General features: G+C 41.5%; 1 protein-coding gene across 5 annotated transcripts in view; it reads left to right on the plus strand.

Moving 5' to 3' along the window:
* ZNF704 (zinc finger protein 704) overlaps positions 1 to 14,708 on the plus strand; it is a 260,538-nt gene that overhangs the window by 231,843 nt on the left and 13,987 nt on the right. For all 5 annotated transcript variants that reach the window (XR_015140686.1, XR_015140687.1, XM_086336416.1 and 2 more), the window contains 2 exons: positions 1,733 to 2,000; positions 4,257 to 4,361. Coding sequence is in view for 3 of the 5 variants with exons in the window: in XM_086336416.1 (XP_086192542.1) it covers positions 1,733 to 2,000; positions 4,257 to 4,361 (373 nt within the window). In the remaining 2 variants the exon portion in view is untranslated. The remainder of the gene's footprint in view (positions 1 to 1,732; positions 2,001 to 4,256; positions 4,362 to 14,708) is intronic.

Consider the following 14,708-nt stretch of genomic DNA (forward strand, 5'->3'; position numbering starts at 1 on the left):
CAACAGTGTATGAGAGCTGCCTTTTCTCCACCTACTCACCAACATTTGTTGTGTTCTTTTTGATGATAGCCATTCTGACAGGTGTAAGGTAACATTTCATTGTTGGTATTATTGGTTTGATTTCCATTTCCCTAATAATTAGCATCTTTTCATCTTTTTTGGCCACCTGCATATCCTCTTTGGGAAAAAGTCTATTTAGTTCTTCTGCTCATTTTTTAAATAGAATTGTTTGTTTTTTTAATGTTGAGTTAATGAGCTATTTATATATTTTGAATATTAACCCCTTATCGGTCACGTCCTCTGAAAATATTTACTCCCAATCATTAGTTTGTCTTTTCACTTTGTTGATAGTTTCCTTTGCTGTGCAAAAGTTTTTAAGTTTAATTAGGTCCCATTTCCTTATTTTTGCTTCTATTTCCTTTGCTTTAGGAGACAGACTTGAAAAAAAAATATTGCTACAATAGATGTCAAAGAGTGCTGTGCCTATGTTTTCTTTTAGCAGTTTTGTGGTGTAATGTCTTACGTTTAGGTCTTTAATAATCCATTTTGAGCTTATTTTTGTATATGGTGTTAAAGAATGTTCTAATTTCATTCATTTACATGTGGCTGTCCAGTTTTCCCAGCAACATGTGTGGAAGAGACTACTGTTTTTCCATTGTATATTCTAGCCTCCTTTGTCATAGATTAATGGACCATAAGTGTGTAAGTCTATTTCTGGGCTCTCTATTCTGTTCCATCAATCTATAAATATGTTCTTATGCCAGTGCATGCATGCTCAGTCACTTCAGTCGTGTCTAACTCTTTGAGACCCTACAGACTGTAACCTGCCATGCTCCTCTGTCCATGGGATTCTCCAATCTAAAATGCTGGAGTGGATTGCCATGCCCTCATCCAGGGGATCTTCCTGACACAGGAATCAAACCTGTGGCTGCTGTATCTCCTTCATTGCAGGTGGATTCTTTACCCACTGAGCCACCTGGGAATCCCCTTTATGCCAGTACCCTACTGTTTTGTTTACTGTAATTTTACAGTATAGTCAGAAGTCAGGGAGCATGATTCTTCCAGCTCTGTTCTTTCTCAAGATTGTTTTAGCTATTTGGAGTCTTTTGTGTTTTCAGACAACTTTTTAAATTATTTGTTCTAGTTCAATGAAAAATGTCATTGGTATTTTAATAGGAATTGCATTGACTCTGTAGATTGCCTTGGAGAGTGTGGTCATTTTAACAATATTAATTCTTCTTATCCAATAACGTGGTGTATTTTTCCATCTGTTTGTGTTGTCTTCAATTTCTTTCATCAGTGTCAGATAGTTTTCCAAATGCAGGTCTTTTACCTCCTTAGGCAGGTTTGTTCCTAGGGATATTATTATTTATTTTTGATGCATTCTGTTACAAGTTTCTTGTCTGCCTCTTCCACTAGACTGTACGTTCCATCAGGGCAGAATCTGTTTTGTTCACTCTAATATTGGGTTCCTAAAAAAGTGCCTGGACATAGTAGACTCTCAATAAATTTTTTTTGAATAATTGATTGATTGGTTGATTAGTTGAGTCAATTGCTTTAAGATATCAAGGAAGGCTTCCCCCGGAAGTGGACAGTTGCAGGATAAGTAGAAGTTTGCCAAGCAGACAGGACAGAGGAAAAGCATTCCAGACAGAAGGAACAGCATGTACAAGATCTCAAGGCAAGAAAGCAGTGTGGGTGAGTAGGATTGCTTTGCTCTCTTTTGCATTAGGCGTGTTGGGGAGTCTGACTACAGTGATGGAGAAGAAGACTTTTACTACACTGAGATCAAGCTCAACACAGACTCCGTGGCAGACGGTCTGAGCAGCCTGGCCCCAGTTTCACCCTCTCAATCCCTGGCTTCGCCTCCTACTTTTCCCATCCCTGATTCCAGCCGAACAGAAACTCCTTGTGCCAAAACCGAGACAAAACTGATGACACCCTTGAGCCGCTCTGCTCCCACCACCCTCTACCTCGTGCATACTGACCACGCTTACCAGGTGACTGGCCAGGGATCATGAGAGCAATCACTTTACTCCTAACCAAAAGCAGTAGCATTCTGACCTGTGAGTTAAGGATTGTTACTGTTGTGTCTGACTCTTTGTAACGCCATGGACTGTAGCTCATCAGGCTCTTCTATCCATGGGATTCCCCAGGCAAGAATACTGGACTGAGTTGCCATTTCCTATTCCAGGGTGAGTAAAGGATAGCTCAGTGGAAGAACAGCATCCAGGAGAGCCCAGTAGCAGAGTTTGCCTTTTTTCTCCTTTTAAAGACAGAATCTCAAGCAGATTGGACCCTAGGGTGTTCTTGAACTTCCCAAAACTGACTGAAGATCTGATCCCTGAGAAGTTGTTATGAGGATTAAAATCCTTAATATTGTAACACTCTCAGGAGGGTGCCTGGCACATGATGTGAGTACTTGTTAGATAAAAAAAATTATATAAATTAAAAGATGAACTTTGAAAAGCGTTGGCACAATGACAGCCTCATCCTGTACTGCAGATCCAGGACTTTGTGCCCCGACTCTCTGAATTGGTAACTAACTCTCTGGAGTTAGTTAGGCTGGAGCCATGGTTGTCAGTGTTCAGCAGATCAACAGTGTCAGCGTCACCTGGGAATTTGTTAGAAATTCACATTCCCAGACCTGCAGACCAGAAGCGAGGGGTGAGGCCGAGCAGTCTGTGTTTAACAAACCCTCCAGGTGATTCTGCCTCACTCTAAAGTCTGTTAAGGCCTTAGAGACAAATCCTGCAAATACAGGACACAGCTAAAACTCCTTCCTCCCCCAGCAATTCTGAACTCTTTTAAGTGTCGATTAATAAAATTTCAATACGCTCAAATAAAGAAAAAAAAAAAAAAAACAGTTTCCCCATAATTTTCAACTACTTTATGTAACTTTTTAAAAGAAAACTCTCCTGTACATATTTGTAATTTGTGTTCTTCCACTCCTGTTTATAAACACTCTCCGTAGAACTGAATATATGACTGAATTCAATTAAATCAAAACATCAAGTTGTTTCTTTCTCTTATGTTAGGTATCTACTTTTTAATTATCATCAATAAGGCTAGTGAGGACACTTCTGTGCCAGTAGTTGTTTTTTCTCCCCATTGAATTTCCAGAAGAGTAATTACTAAGTCTTAGGATACAGCACGAACAGCTATGTATTGCCAAAATATTTTCCAACGGTGCCAGTTACAAAACCACTGCCACTAGCAACTATATCTATAAAAGTAGTAAAACTAACCCTGAAGAGAAGTCATTCAGCCATTTATTAAGTAGACTTCAACTCAAGAGCAATGGAATAGCGCTAATTATTAAATTAGTTGATGCAGCAACTTTCATTCCTGACTCTTCTATTCAAAAAGGATAATTCATCCCTTAGTTCTTGTTTGTCAATATTGCATTTAGGTCCAAAATCATGGGCTTGAACCAACTTAAATTATTTTTCTTATGTATTTAATGAGAGTTGGAACATACACTAAGGGATCTAGAAGTTCCTTCCCAAACTATAGATTCACAGCATTGGGATTTTTCTGTTTATAGTTATAAGTGTTCAACATAAAGATATTAAAAACGTGAGCAAAGAAAGAAAATCCATCCCAAGTCCCAACAACAAGGAAGCCCCTTGGTTCATATGGTCCTTCAGGACTGTTCTACGTGTGCATTTTAAAAATGGAGTCTATTACAGTACTGTTTTCGCTGTGCTTTGTTGTCTCCACTTGATATCTCATGAACGTTTTCCCATGCCAACGAGTGTTCTTCAGCATTATTTTCCCTATGTGTTTCCAGTTTTTTAAAAAAATATATAATACATAGTTATGCAATGAACATCCTTGCGTCCATTTCTTTAGAATAAATTCTAGAAGTGGAATAGCTAGTGTACAGAACACTAAGAATTTTGACATGTATTGCCAAATTACCTTCCCAAAATGTAATTGTCAACCTACCATCTCTCCCAACTTGATAACAAGGAATTGTATCTCACAGATGTCCTAAGATAGGTATGTGTATGTATAATCAAATTTCTATTCAGAAACTAGCAGCCAAAAACCTTCTCCTCCTATACCTTAGATTGCTTTAGATGTATAAAAAGTTTAGCTACTTTCTTTAACCATGCTTAATCTCCTCCTATTATAATTTTGTCATTAATAAAGCTGAGATTATTTCTGAAGCCTTATTTTGGTAATGACAGCTTAAGACTCCAAGGAGAAATATTCTTTCAAAACAACTTTCTCTGTTTTCTATTTGATAGGCCACACCCCCCGTGACCATTCCAGGAGCAGCCAAGTTCACCCCCAACGGCAGCAGCTTCAGCATTTCTTGGCAGTCTCCTCCAGTTACCTTCACAGGCATTCCAGTAAGTAGAAAAGCAAAAAGCCAGAAATCTGGTCAAAGCCAAGCATACATTTAGAGAACAAATTGTAGAAACATGCAAAATAAAAGACAAAAATTAGAATGCCAGAATAATTTTTTTTAAAGTGATATTTGTAAGCTCACCAAGCTATCTCGTGGTCCAGACTAGCCCAACTTCTCTGTGAAAAGGTGTTTTGACGGGAATTTTAGAAAGTAAAAGACAGTTTCATCTGTTGATAAACATCTTGTTGGAAATATATCAAGATTTTTTTGTATGGGTGGTGTATTTGTATGTTTCCTAAAGGCTTTATAAAATTAATAGTTGAACTCAGACCCCAAAGATAAAAGGAAGAGACTCTACAGGTAAATGGCGTGTATCATTATGAGCTCTCTGGTGGCTCAGATGGTAAAGAATCTGCCTGCAATCTGCCTGGGTTCTATCTCTTGGTCAGAAAGATCCCCTGGAGAAGAGAATGGCTACTCATTCCAGTATTCTTGCCTGGAGAATTCCATGGACAGAGGAGCCTGGTGAACTACAGTCCATGGGGTCACAAAGAGTCGGACACAACTGAGCGACTAACACTTTCACTTTTTCTTTCAACTATATACAATTTGACTTTGAAATTATTGTTTGTGGGTATGTCATTCTGAAAGTTCAGATAGTAGAAATTGAAATCAACTTTTTTCTTCTAAAGCCTAAATAATCCATGCTGATGGGTAATTTGCAAATAAATGAGTATTGAAATATGCCATCGGATTTAAGGATTATTTTAGAATTGATTTGACATATTAAATAATTACTGTCTGAAAACTCACCATGAATTTACTTGATTCTTAACTATTCATTTAGAAGATATTGAGTCTTTTACAGCTTATCACAGAATATCCATAGCCCTCCACACTGCTCATGCTCAGGGGTTTACAACTCCTGATAAGGTTCAGAAAGTGGCTTATGATAATAGATATTAACCTTATTTTCTCCTCTCCACCCCCTCCCCAAGGACCTCACAAAAGCTTCTTATTGCAACCGCTGGCAACTCCCAGAGGTTTCCAGCAAATGCTAAGGCCTCCTGTGGAGCTGATAAAAATGAAAGTGGCTCAATCATTTATGCTGTGCTCTGTCAAAGAATAGTTATTAAATTCCTTAGAGGAATGGTCAACAATAAAAAAGCATCCTGCTGGCAGCAATTTGAAAATCTTGTGGCTTCCAGAAAATACCCCTAGAATTGGATTTTTAAGCAGTATGGTGGATCTGGAGTAATTATGAAAGGTGCCGGCTTCATGAAGAGTGGGAACTGCTGGTTGTTCTCAAAGAACAAGAATACGATGGATGACCTTGTTACAAACATTTAAAAAGAAGAGATTAGATGTGGAGGTATTAGTTTTGCTTCTGGCAAGAGCAATAATTCCCCCAAGGTGGGTGTCAGCCTTTTTGGCAACTTTTTTTTTTTTTTTGGATAGACATAAAAAGACCAGAGTGGCTCTCAATATGACATTTGAGACTACCCTTCTAACTCAGAGAGGCAGCTCCAAACATAGAATTACAGAGACCTACTCTTCTGAATTCTGTTCAGTCCTGTCTTTGATTAGAGCTGAATTTTCAGAAACATACCCCACATTGCTCATCTGGTGAAAAAATAAGTACAGCATGTAGACAGAACATCGCAGTTCAGATTTCCTTTCAAGTTACCTCTTTTATCAGCCCAAATGGAATATTTTCCCCTTTGTTCTATTAATTAAATCATTTCCTTTTGAAATAAAGTGACATCACTGTGAGTGGTTTTCACTAGTTTTAAGTCCCCTGAATCTCCTAAGCGGCTGACACGGCAGGACACCAATGAGGCTCCCTCCTCTTGTTGATTTCTCAACAAGCAAAGTTTAAGACTTTTCTCTCTATGGATACTATGGATATCTCGGCCCTCCTCTCAAGGTCCTAGATTTTTCAGAGTTCCTCACTTCACTCTCGATTGGTTACCAGCGACATCCTGGACTAGAGCTTTGACGGAAAGTATGTAGAATAACTTCGTTAAGTAGATTCCCACTAAAATCCTATGTGAGCTACTAATTTATTCTTTCACCAGAGAATTCCCAATCTATCTGATTTTAGATGGCTTTAGCAGTCAAGCTTGCCATTACTATTTAAAAATAAAGGTAAGGGAGTAGGGAAAGCTGCCCTTTACCAAGGCTTTTGTTTTATTCTAGAAGGATGACAAGGTTTACTACTCAAAGTGTTCTTCATGTTGTCCTACTCTCAAGCATGTCTTTTTTTAAAAGAGTAAAAAAGTAGCTGCTTGCTGTCTGCCCACTTACACTGGGGGCTGGATCTCACAACTCCACACCTCCTAGCATAGGACTGTCCATGTCCACTGACTGGGTGCCAGCAACCGTCCCTGAATTCTCCACAGCTGCTAGTCCCACCCTTAGAAGATGGGGAAACAGGCTGACTGAGAACACGTGAATCCCCACCTCCTACATTTGTGTAATAGGGTTTTCAGACAAAAGCTCTAAAAGTTTCAAATGATAAGGCACTAGTATTAGGGGTGGCTTCCACTTTATCCAAACTGATGAACAGAGCAGTTGCTATTTTATTGAAAGTGTTAGTTACTCAGTCGTGTCCGACTCTTTGTGACCCCCATGGACTGTAGCCCTCTGTCCATGGAATTCTCCAGGCAAGAATACTGGAGTGGGTAGCCAATCCTCTTTAATGAACGCATTTCTTATTTTACTCAAAAGCAAGTACCCTGAGGTTGTCAACCCCATTTAAGATTTCCTTTTCTCCCCTGTCTTTGAGACCTAGTATTGAAGAGGAGATGCTTTCATATGCTTCCTAGAAAGTAGAAATAATCTCCTTCTGTGAAATCCCAAGGTTTGCAGAATTTTATTTATTCATTTGCCTACTCTGGACTTCCTGAATTGGGGGCTTTAATAAGTTCCCTGGGTAAGACTTCTTCCCAGAGGTGTATAGCTGAGAAAGTCGATCTGCATATTCACAAACATAACTATAGGTTCAGTCTTTTCTAGCCCAAGGCTATGGGCATAGGGTAGGGAGAAGACCATGGTTAATTACAGCTTTCTTGACCTGTTTTTCCCCAGTGACTCCTCTTTTCTTCTAATTATTTCCCTTTCTTTCCCTGTCTTCTCAGGGCAGAAAACTGAGAGCTCTCGGCCCCTGTGTTAGTCTGCCGTAATAGCAGACTGGGTGGTTTAAACAACCCACATTTATTTTCTCCCAGTTCTGGAAGCCAGAAATCTCAGACCAATGTGCTAGCTGCCCCCTCCTGCTGACTTATCAGAGGCCACCTTCTCAATATGTCCCCACATGGCCTTTTCTTTTGGAGGCGGGGAGATGGAGAGAGAGCCGTTGGGTCCCACCCTTTTGAATTCATTTGGTGGCATTAGTGGTAAAGAACTCGCCTGCCAGCGTAGGAGACCTAAGAGATGCAGGTTCCATCCCTGGGTCAGGAAGATCCCCTGGAGGAGGGCATGGCAACCCAGTCAGCATCTTGCCTGGAAAATCCCTTAGACAGAGGAGCCTGGTTGGCTACAGTTCATACGGTCACAAAGAGTTGGACATGACTGAAGCAGCTTAGCACACAGGCAGCACATACCTTTAATTACTCCCGTAAAGGCTCCATCTCCAAATACAGCCACAGTGAGAATTAGGGCTTCAATATGTGAAGGTTGGACTGCACAAAATCTGGTCCATAATAGGCCCCATGTAAGTAAGTAGAAGCTAATCAATCTGCTATCCAAGGGCCATGACAAGAGGCTTCAGGTCAGAGAAATCATCTCCAGACCTGAAATAGTGCTTATTAGCTCTTTAGCTGGTTTTTGTTTTTTTTTTCCCCCAAACACTTGGATGGAGGATTCAAAATTGTTTGTTAGAAGAAATTAAAACCAAGACAGGAGGCTTTTTTCCATTTGAGAGATATAAAATCACAGAGAAATTTCTCCAACGTATTTGCTACTGCTACTGCTAAGTCACTTCAGTCGTGTCCGACTCTGTGCAACCCCATAGACGGCAGCCCACTAGGCTCCCCCGTCCCTGGGATTCTCCAGGCAAGAATACTGGAATGGGTTGCCATTTCCTGCTCCAATGCATGTAAGTGAAAAGTGAAAGGGAAGTAGCTCAGTCATGCCCAATTCTTAGCGACCCCATGGACTGGAGCCTACAAGGCTCCTCCGTCCATGGGATTTTCCAGGCAAGAATACTGGAGAGAGTTGCCATCTCCTTTCTCCAGAGGATCTTTCTGACCCAGGGTTCAAACCCACATCTCCTGACGGCATCTCCTGCATTACAAGCAAATTCTTTATCACTGAGCCACTGGGGAAGCCCATTACTGAACTGATTTGAGGCAAATACTAACTCTGGCATTTACAAGCTGTGACATCTAGCCAGTCAGTCACAGAACCTCTCTTAAGCAATGCCTTCAACTTAGCTGTACAACCACTGCCTCGTATTGCTACATTTTCAAGCACAGTGCTTGGCACTGGTTGACGTTGAGAACTTACTAGTGTTGTTATCTGTGATGTATCTCATTGCTATTAAACAGAGGGCAGAGAAAGTGGATTCTCCTTATTGGGACTGACTCATATAACACAGATATACTCAACATATGGGAGAAATCAGCCATAATTTTTGCAGACTGTAATTTAGAGTTCTTTATTGGAAGGACTGATGCTGAAGCTGAAACTCCAATACTTTGGCCACCTCATGCAAAGAGTTGACTCATTGGAAAAGACCCTGATGCTGGGAGGGATTGGGGGCAGGAGGAGAAGGGGACGACAGAGGATGAGATGGCTGGATGCCATCACCGACTCGATGCACATGAGTCTGGGTGAACTCTGGGAGATGGTGATGGACAGGGAGGCCTGGCTTGCTGCGATTCACGGGGGTAGCAAAGAGTCGGACACAACTGAGCGACTGAACCGAACTGAACTCAAACTCTCCTGAAATCACACCTAATCAGGAGACAGATTATAGGCATGTAGCCCATTTTGTTAATTTAGAAGTAATACCACATAGTACTCTCTCCAACTTTTATAAAACAAGTCCCCAAATAGAACATTAAAAGTTAAGATATAAAACAAATAAATACAGAATATGGAAGCCATTGGGAAAGAGAGCTGAAATCATGTTTTCCAGGGCACACATTATTGTCATCATTGATGAGGCAGGTTGGAAGACACCAGAAAACAGGGCATTAGCACCATTCAGAACCAAATACCAAGATCCCCGAGTGTCAGACAGCCAGTGCTCCACTGTTTACTAACTGCGTGGCCTCAGCCACTTCCTTACCCTCTCCATCTCCTTGTCTATAAAGTGGAAGTGATAGCATTGCTTATCCAGGGTCATTATGTAGATAACATGGGGGAAGGTACTTAGCTTAACAAGTTCTTAGAAAATTACTGCTGCTGCTTTTAACTCTGAGATCCATGTAAGCCAATTCCCTGCTCCAAGCCTAAATTATTTTACCTACAAAATGCAGATAGTGCTTATTTTTCAGGCTTTTTGCTGAAGATTAAACGAGATTATAAATAACCCAGTGGCCCATCTTTCACATTTGCAAGCACTGAATAAATGCTGGCAGACTCCCTCTGCCAGTCTCTCCCTTTGATTTTCCCACCCTCAGCCCCAGTTAACATAAGACACCAAAACATGATCGTCTTGATGTTAAAGGTCTCCAGGAAAGCTCGTGAGTTAGGTTGTATTCATCCTCCCATAGAACTGAGCCACACGCTGGTATGTGAAGTGAGTCCTGGCTTCTGCTACACTGAAGGCTGTAGAAACCCCAGGTCTGTTGTGAAACGGGAGGGGCTGCCATCGGACAGGACTAAACACAAAACAGGTACGCCCTCAACTCCAGAGTTAAAAAAGCCATTAGCAGAAATAAAAACCATAGAGAAGGGCTCTTCCTGGAGTACATCCAAATCTGGTCCTCATCCTCTCGGAAGCCCAGCAGGTCACCAGTTTTTTAATTTCAGTAAATGGCACCCATATCCCTTCATCCTCTCAGGCCAGAACCTAGGATGTATCCTTGACTCCTCTTGATTCATCCCTGACTCATCTAAAGATTTGTCTTCATATTTCCTGTCCTGTAGCCCATCTGTCATCAGGGTCCAGACTCTGCCTCTACAGGATATGAATCCAACCACTTCTCCCCACCACGGTCACACCGCCATCTAAATCACCAGTGCATTTTCCTCCTAAATTAGTACAAAAGCCTCTTAAGTAGTCTTTAGCCCTGTCCAGGGCTATCTCCAATTCATTCTCCAAGGAGCCAGAGTGATCTTTCTAAAGCATTAATCAGATGTCTCACTTTACTAAAATGCTCCACTGGCTTCCCTTGTACTTAGAAAGGCACTGAAATTCCTCATCACAGCTTCAAGGGCTGACCTGACTCCACCACCTCCCATCCTCCTACCTGCTGCCTCCCCCAGCTGCACTTCCAGCCCCACTGGCCTCTGCACCTGTGAGGTCTTGGCCCTCACCTTCCCCTTTCCCCAGACTGCCCTGTAGGTCAAAGGTAGCCAGTGCAAGAGGCCTTCCCTCGCCACCCTAAACAAATACGCTTTCCATCACCCTTGGTCTGGTAGCCTGTTCTAGTTTCTTCATGCACTTATCACTAAAATGCCCTTACTTCTTTTGTGCTTATTGTCTCTCTCCCCATTAGAAGGTATACTCTATGGGGGCAGAGATTTTATCTTGTTCAGCGCTGTATTCCCACAATCTACAACAGTGCCTAGGGCATGCATGTGTGCGTGCTCAATCGCTTCAATCTTTGCAACCCGTGGACAGTAGCCTGCCAGACTCCTCTGTTCATGGGATTCTCCAGGCAAGAATACTGGAGTGGGTTGTCGTGCCCTCCTCTGGGGGACCTTCCCGACCTGGGGATCGAACCCGAGTCTCCTATGTCTCCAGCACTGGCAGACAGGTTCTTTACCACTAGAGCCACCTGGGCATGGTGAGAACCTAATAAATATATGTGAATGAAGAGCATTTTACCATCTCACACCAGCCCACACCAAAAGGGTATGGCCATTTTGCAAAATTTAGAACCTTCCACATTATCCCCAGCTGATGGAAATAGTATCCCTGGCATGTCACCTAAACATTTCCAGTTCTCTGACTGAATAAGGAGGTATTCTTGGGATTCTACAAGTTCTACAATAATTTAAAAAAAAATTTTGTTTCATTGTCCTGAGCACTTAATTCATATCAGCACATTCTAGATTATCTACTGCTGTACTGCTGCTGCTAAGTCGCTTCAGTCGTGTCCGACTCTGTGCGACCCCATAGATGGCAGCCCACCAGGCTCCCCGATCCCTGGGATTCTCCAGGCAAGAACACTGGAGTGGGTTGCCATTTCCTTCTCCAATGCATGAAAGTGAAAAGTGAAAGAAGTCGGTCAGTCGTGTCTGACTCTTAGCAACCCCGTGGACTGCAGTGGAGTGGAGTAAGATTATCTACAGTGGGGATAAACTCTGAAGCCTTCACTCCCTCTGGTTTGCTAATATGCATCCTGATCCGCTAGTGGTAAAGAACCCACCTTCAATGCAGGAGACATAACAGGTGGGAGTTCGATCCCACCTGGAGTTCGATTCTTGCCTGGAGAATCCCATGGACAGAGGAGCCTAGAGGCTACAGTCCATAGGGTCGCTAAGAGCCTGACACAACTGAAGCGACTGAGCACACAGGCATGCATCCTGATCCCAACGGGTTGGGGGATGTGTGGGGATTCTGCTTCTGGAAAAACATGCCCATCCACATCAAATGCATACACTGAACTCCAAAGCTTTCATTTTATGAAAAAAAGTATGTATGTTACTCACCTCTGTTGGCCCTCAATCCCCTCAGCTTTAGCAAAAAGTAAAGAGTCAGTTAATTAATTCTTTAATGGAAAATTAATTCTCATTCTGATATGAAAAAGAAAAGGAAAATGATATTCTGGTATTTCAAGGACAAGACAGAACCAGATATACTGGCCACTAGTCATTCCCTGAAGACACCATTGCTGTAGATTTTGAACTCTGAAATGCCCTTTCATCTTTGCTCTTCCCTATTTAACATATTCATGTATTCCTCCAGTAATTATTTGCACTGTATCAGATAAATTTGGAGTTTTTAATGATCTCAACAAGCAGAGTATTTCTCATGGTGTTAATTAGTAGTTCTCAAAAGTAAATAAGCATGAGAATTTGGCTTCCATGGTGGCTCCAATGGTAAAAATTTGCCTGCAATGCAGGAGACCAGGGTTCAATCCCTGGGACAGGAAGATCCCCTGGAGGAGGGCATGGCAATGCACTCCAGTATTCTTGCCTGGAAAATCCCATGGACAGAGGAATCTGGCAGGCTACAGGTCCATGGGGTTGCAAAGAGTCAGACACGACTGAGTGACTTTCACTTTCATGAGAATTTGGGGAAAGACTTTAAATGTAAATTCCTGAAACCCATCCCAAGACATTTTCTCAGTACATCTGGACTGGTACTTAGGAATCTGAATGCTTAAAAAGCAACCTAGTGTATTCCATACAGTAAAATAATATTCAAGACTTGAGAGAGAAGAAAATTCTAAAACACATGCTGATGTGGATAAACCCCAGGGACATTATGCTAAGTGAAATGAATCAGTCACCAAAAGGCAAATACTGTATGATATTGTGTGATTTCATTTACAGTATATCTAAAATAGTCAGATTCATAAAATCAAAAAGTAGAATGGTAGTTGCTAGGGATTAGGAAAGTGAAAAAGCATTAGTTACTCAGTTGTGTCCAACTCTTTGTCACCCCATGGACTATAGCCTACCAGACTCCTGTGTCCATGGGATTCTCTGGGCAAGAAGAATGGGGCCTCCCTGATAGCTCAGTTGGTAAAGAATCTGCCTGCAGTGCAGGAGACCCTGGTTTGATTTCAGGGTCAGGAAGATCCCCTGGAGAAGGGATAGGCTACCCACTGGAGTAGGTATTCTGGCCTAGAGAATTGCATGGACTGTATAGTTCATGGGGTCACAAAGAGTCAGACACGACTGAGCAGCTTTCACTTTCAGGGAAGAACACTGGAGTGGGTTACCATTCCCTTCTCCAGGGATCAAAACTGCATCTCCAGCATTGCCGGCAGATACTTTATGGTTTGAGCCACCAGGGAAGCCCACAGGGGTAGGGGGAGGGGATAAACGAGAGTTACTAATCAATGGACGTGAAGTTTCCATTAAGCAAGATGAATAAGCTTTAGAGATCCGCTGTACATTATATCTAGAGTCAACAGTGTTGTATTGTGCACATAAAAAATTGTTAAGAGTGTAGACCTCATGTTAGGTATTCTTACTACAATAAAATAAAGTTTTTTTAAAAAGAAAAGTGAAGACCAATGGTACAGAATAAATCAGACTTACAGCAACAATGGTTTAAAATATTAGTTTTTTTTCTTACGTGTTTAATTTTTTTTAATTTATAACTGGGAAAATAGCACTTATATGTCCATTCTTTTACATTCATTTTTTAAATGAAAAAAAAAAAAAAAAGTCCAGATCCCTATACTAGAGAAAGTCAGTTCTCTAAGTGTGCTTAGGGATGTTCCCATGACTGTTGGTCAGTACTGGTATTCTTGTGGTCATGCTGGCTTCTCAGTGATTATGTTTTTAAGTTTATTAAATGTTTGCTCTTTTGTGTATGACAATCTTGTATATTTACATGACACATCATTTATGTTTTGTTAGTTTTTTTGGAGCTTCTGAGAATCCCATTTGCTGGGAGATATTTAATGTTACGTGAGCAGGTGATGCAAAGAGAATAAGTGAGAAATGCAAGAGGAATGGAGAGCAAAGGGAACTCTCCAATCATCGCAGCTGAGAGACAAGAGCATGAGGAGGTTAAACACATGGTCTGGCATCAGGGAGAGCTCGACTCTGGCCATTACAGGTTCCACAACCCTGGGCAAGTTATTTAACCCCCCTGTGCTTGGTTTCCTCATCTGTCAAATGGGAACGATGAATACTTATCACATGGGGTGGTTGTGAAAGTAGAACTGTTGTCAGGGACCCTGGCACAAAGTGGGTGCTCAGAAGTTCTACAAGGTTGACATTCGTTCTTGCTTTGCTCAGGCTCTTTGCTGCTTGCCTCTGTTCCTGTTCGGACCCAGAATCTGCCATGTGGCCGTCTAATGCAAGAAGCCATGTATTTATTGACTGTGAATAACCTAATTGAATAAACAGAAAGTCAAGGTCCGCACTGTGTGTTGCCACTGAGTAGCTGTATAATTATAGAAAACTTTCTTAACCTCTTTTCTTCTTTAAAAGAGAGATGATTGAGGCTTGGAAGAAGAATATCCTTTAAGGTTTAAAATATTATTCA

Source organism: Bos grunniens, chromosome 14 (assembly GCF_055505025.1).
Source record: "Bos grunniens cultivar Pamir isolate PY7600 chromosome 14, Bosgru_T2T1.0, whole genome shotgun sequence".
In the NCBI taxonomy this organism is placed as follows: domain Eukaryota; kingdom Metazoa; phylum Chordata; class Mammalia; order Artiodactyla; family Bovidae; genus Bos; species Bos grunniens.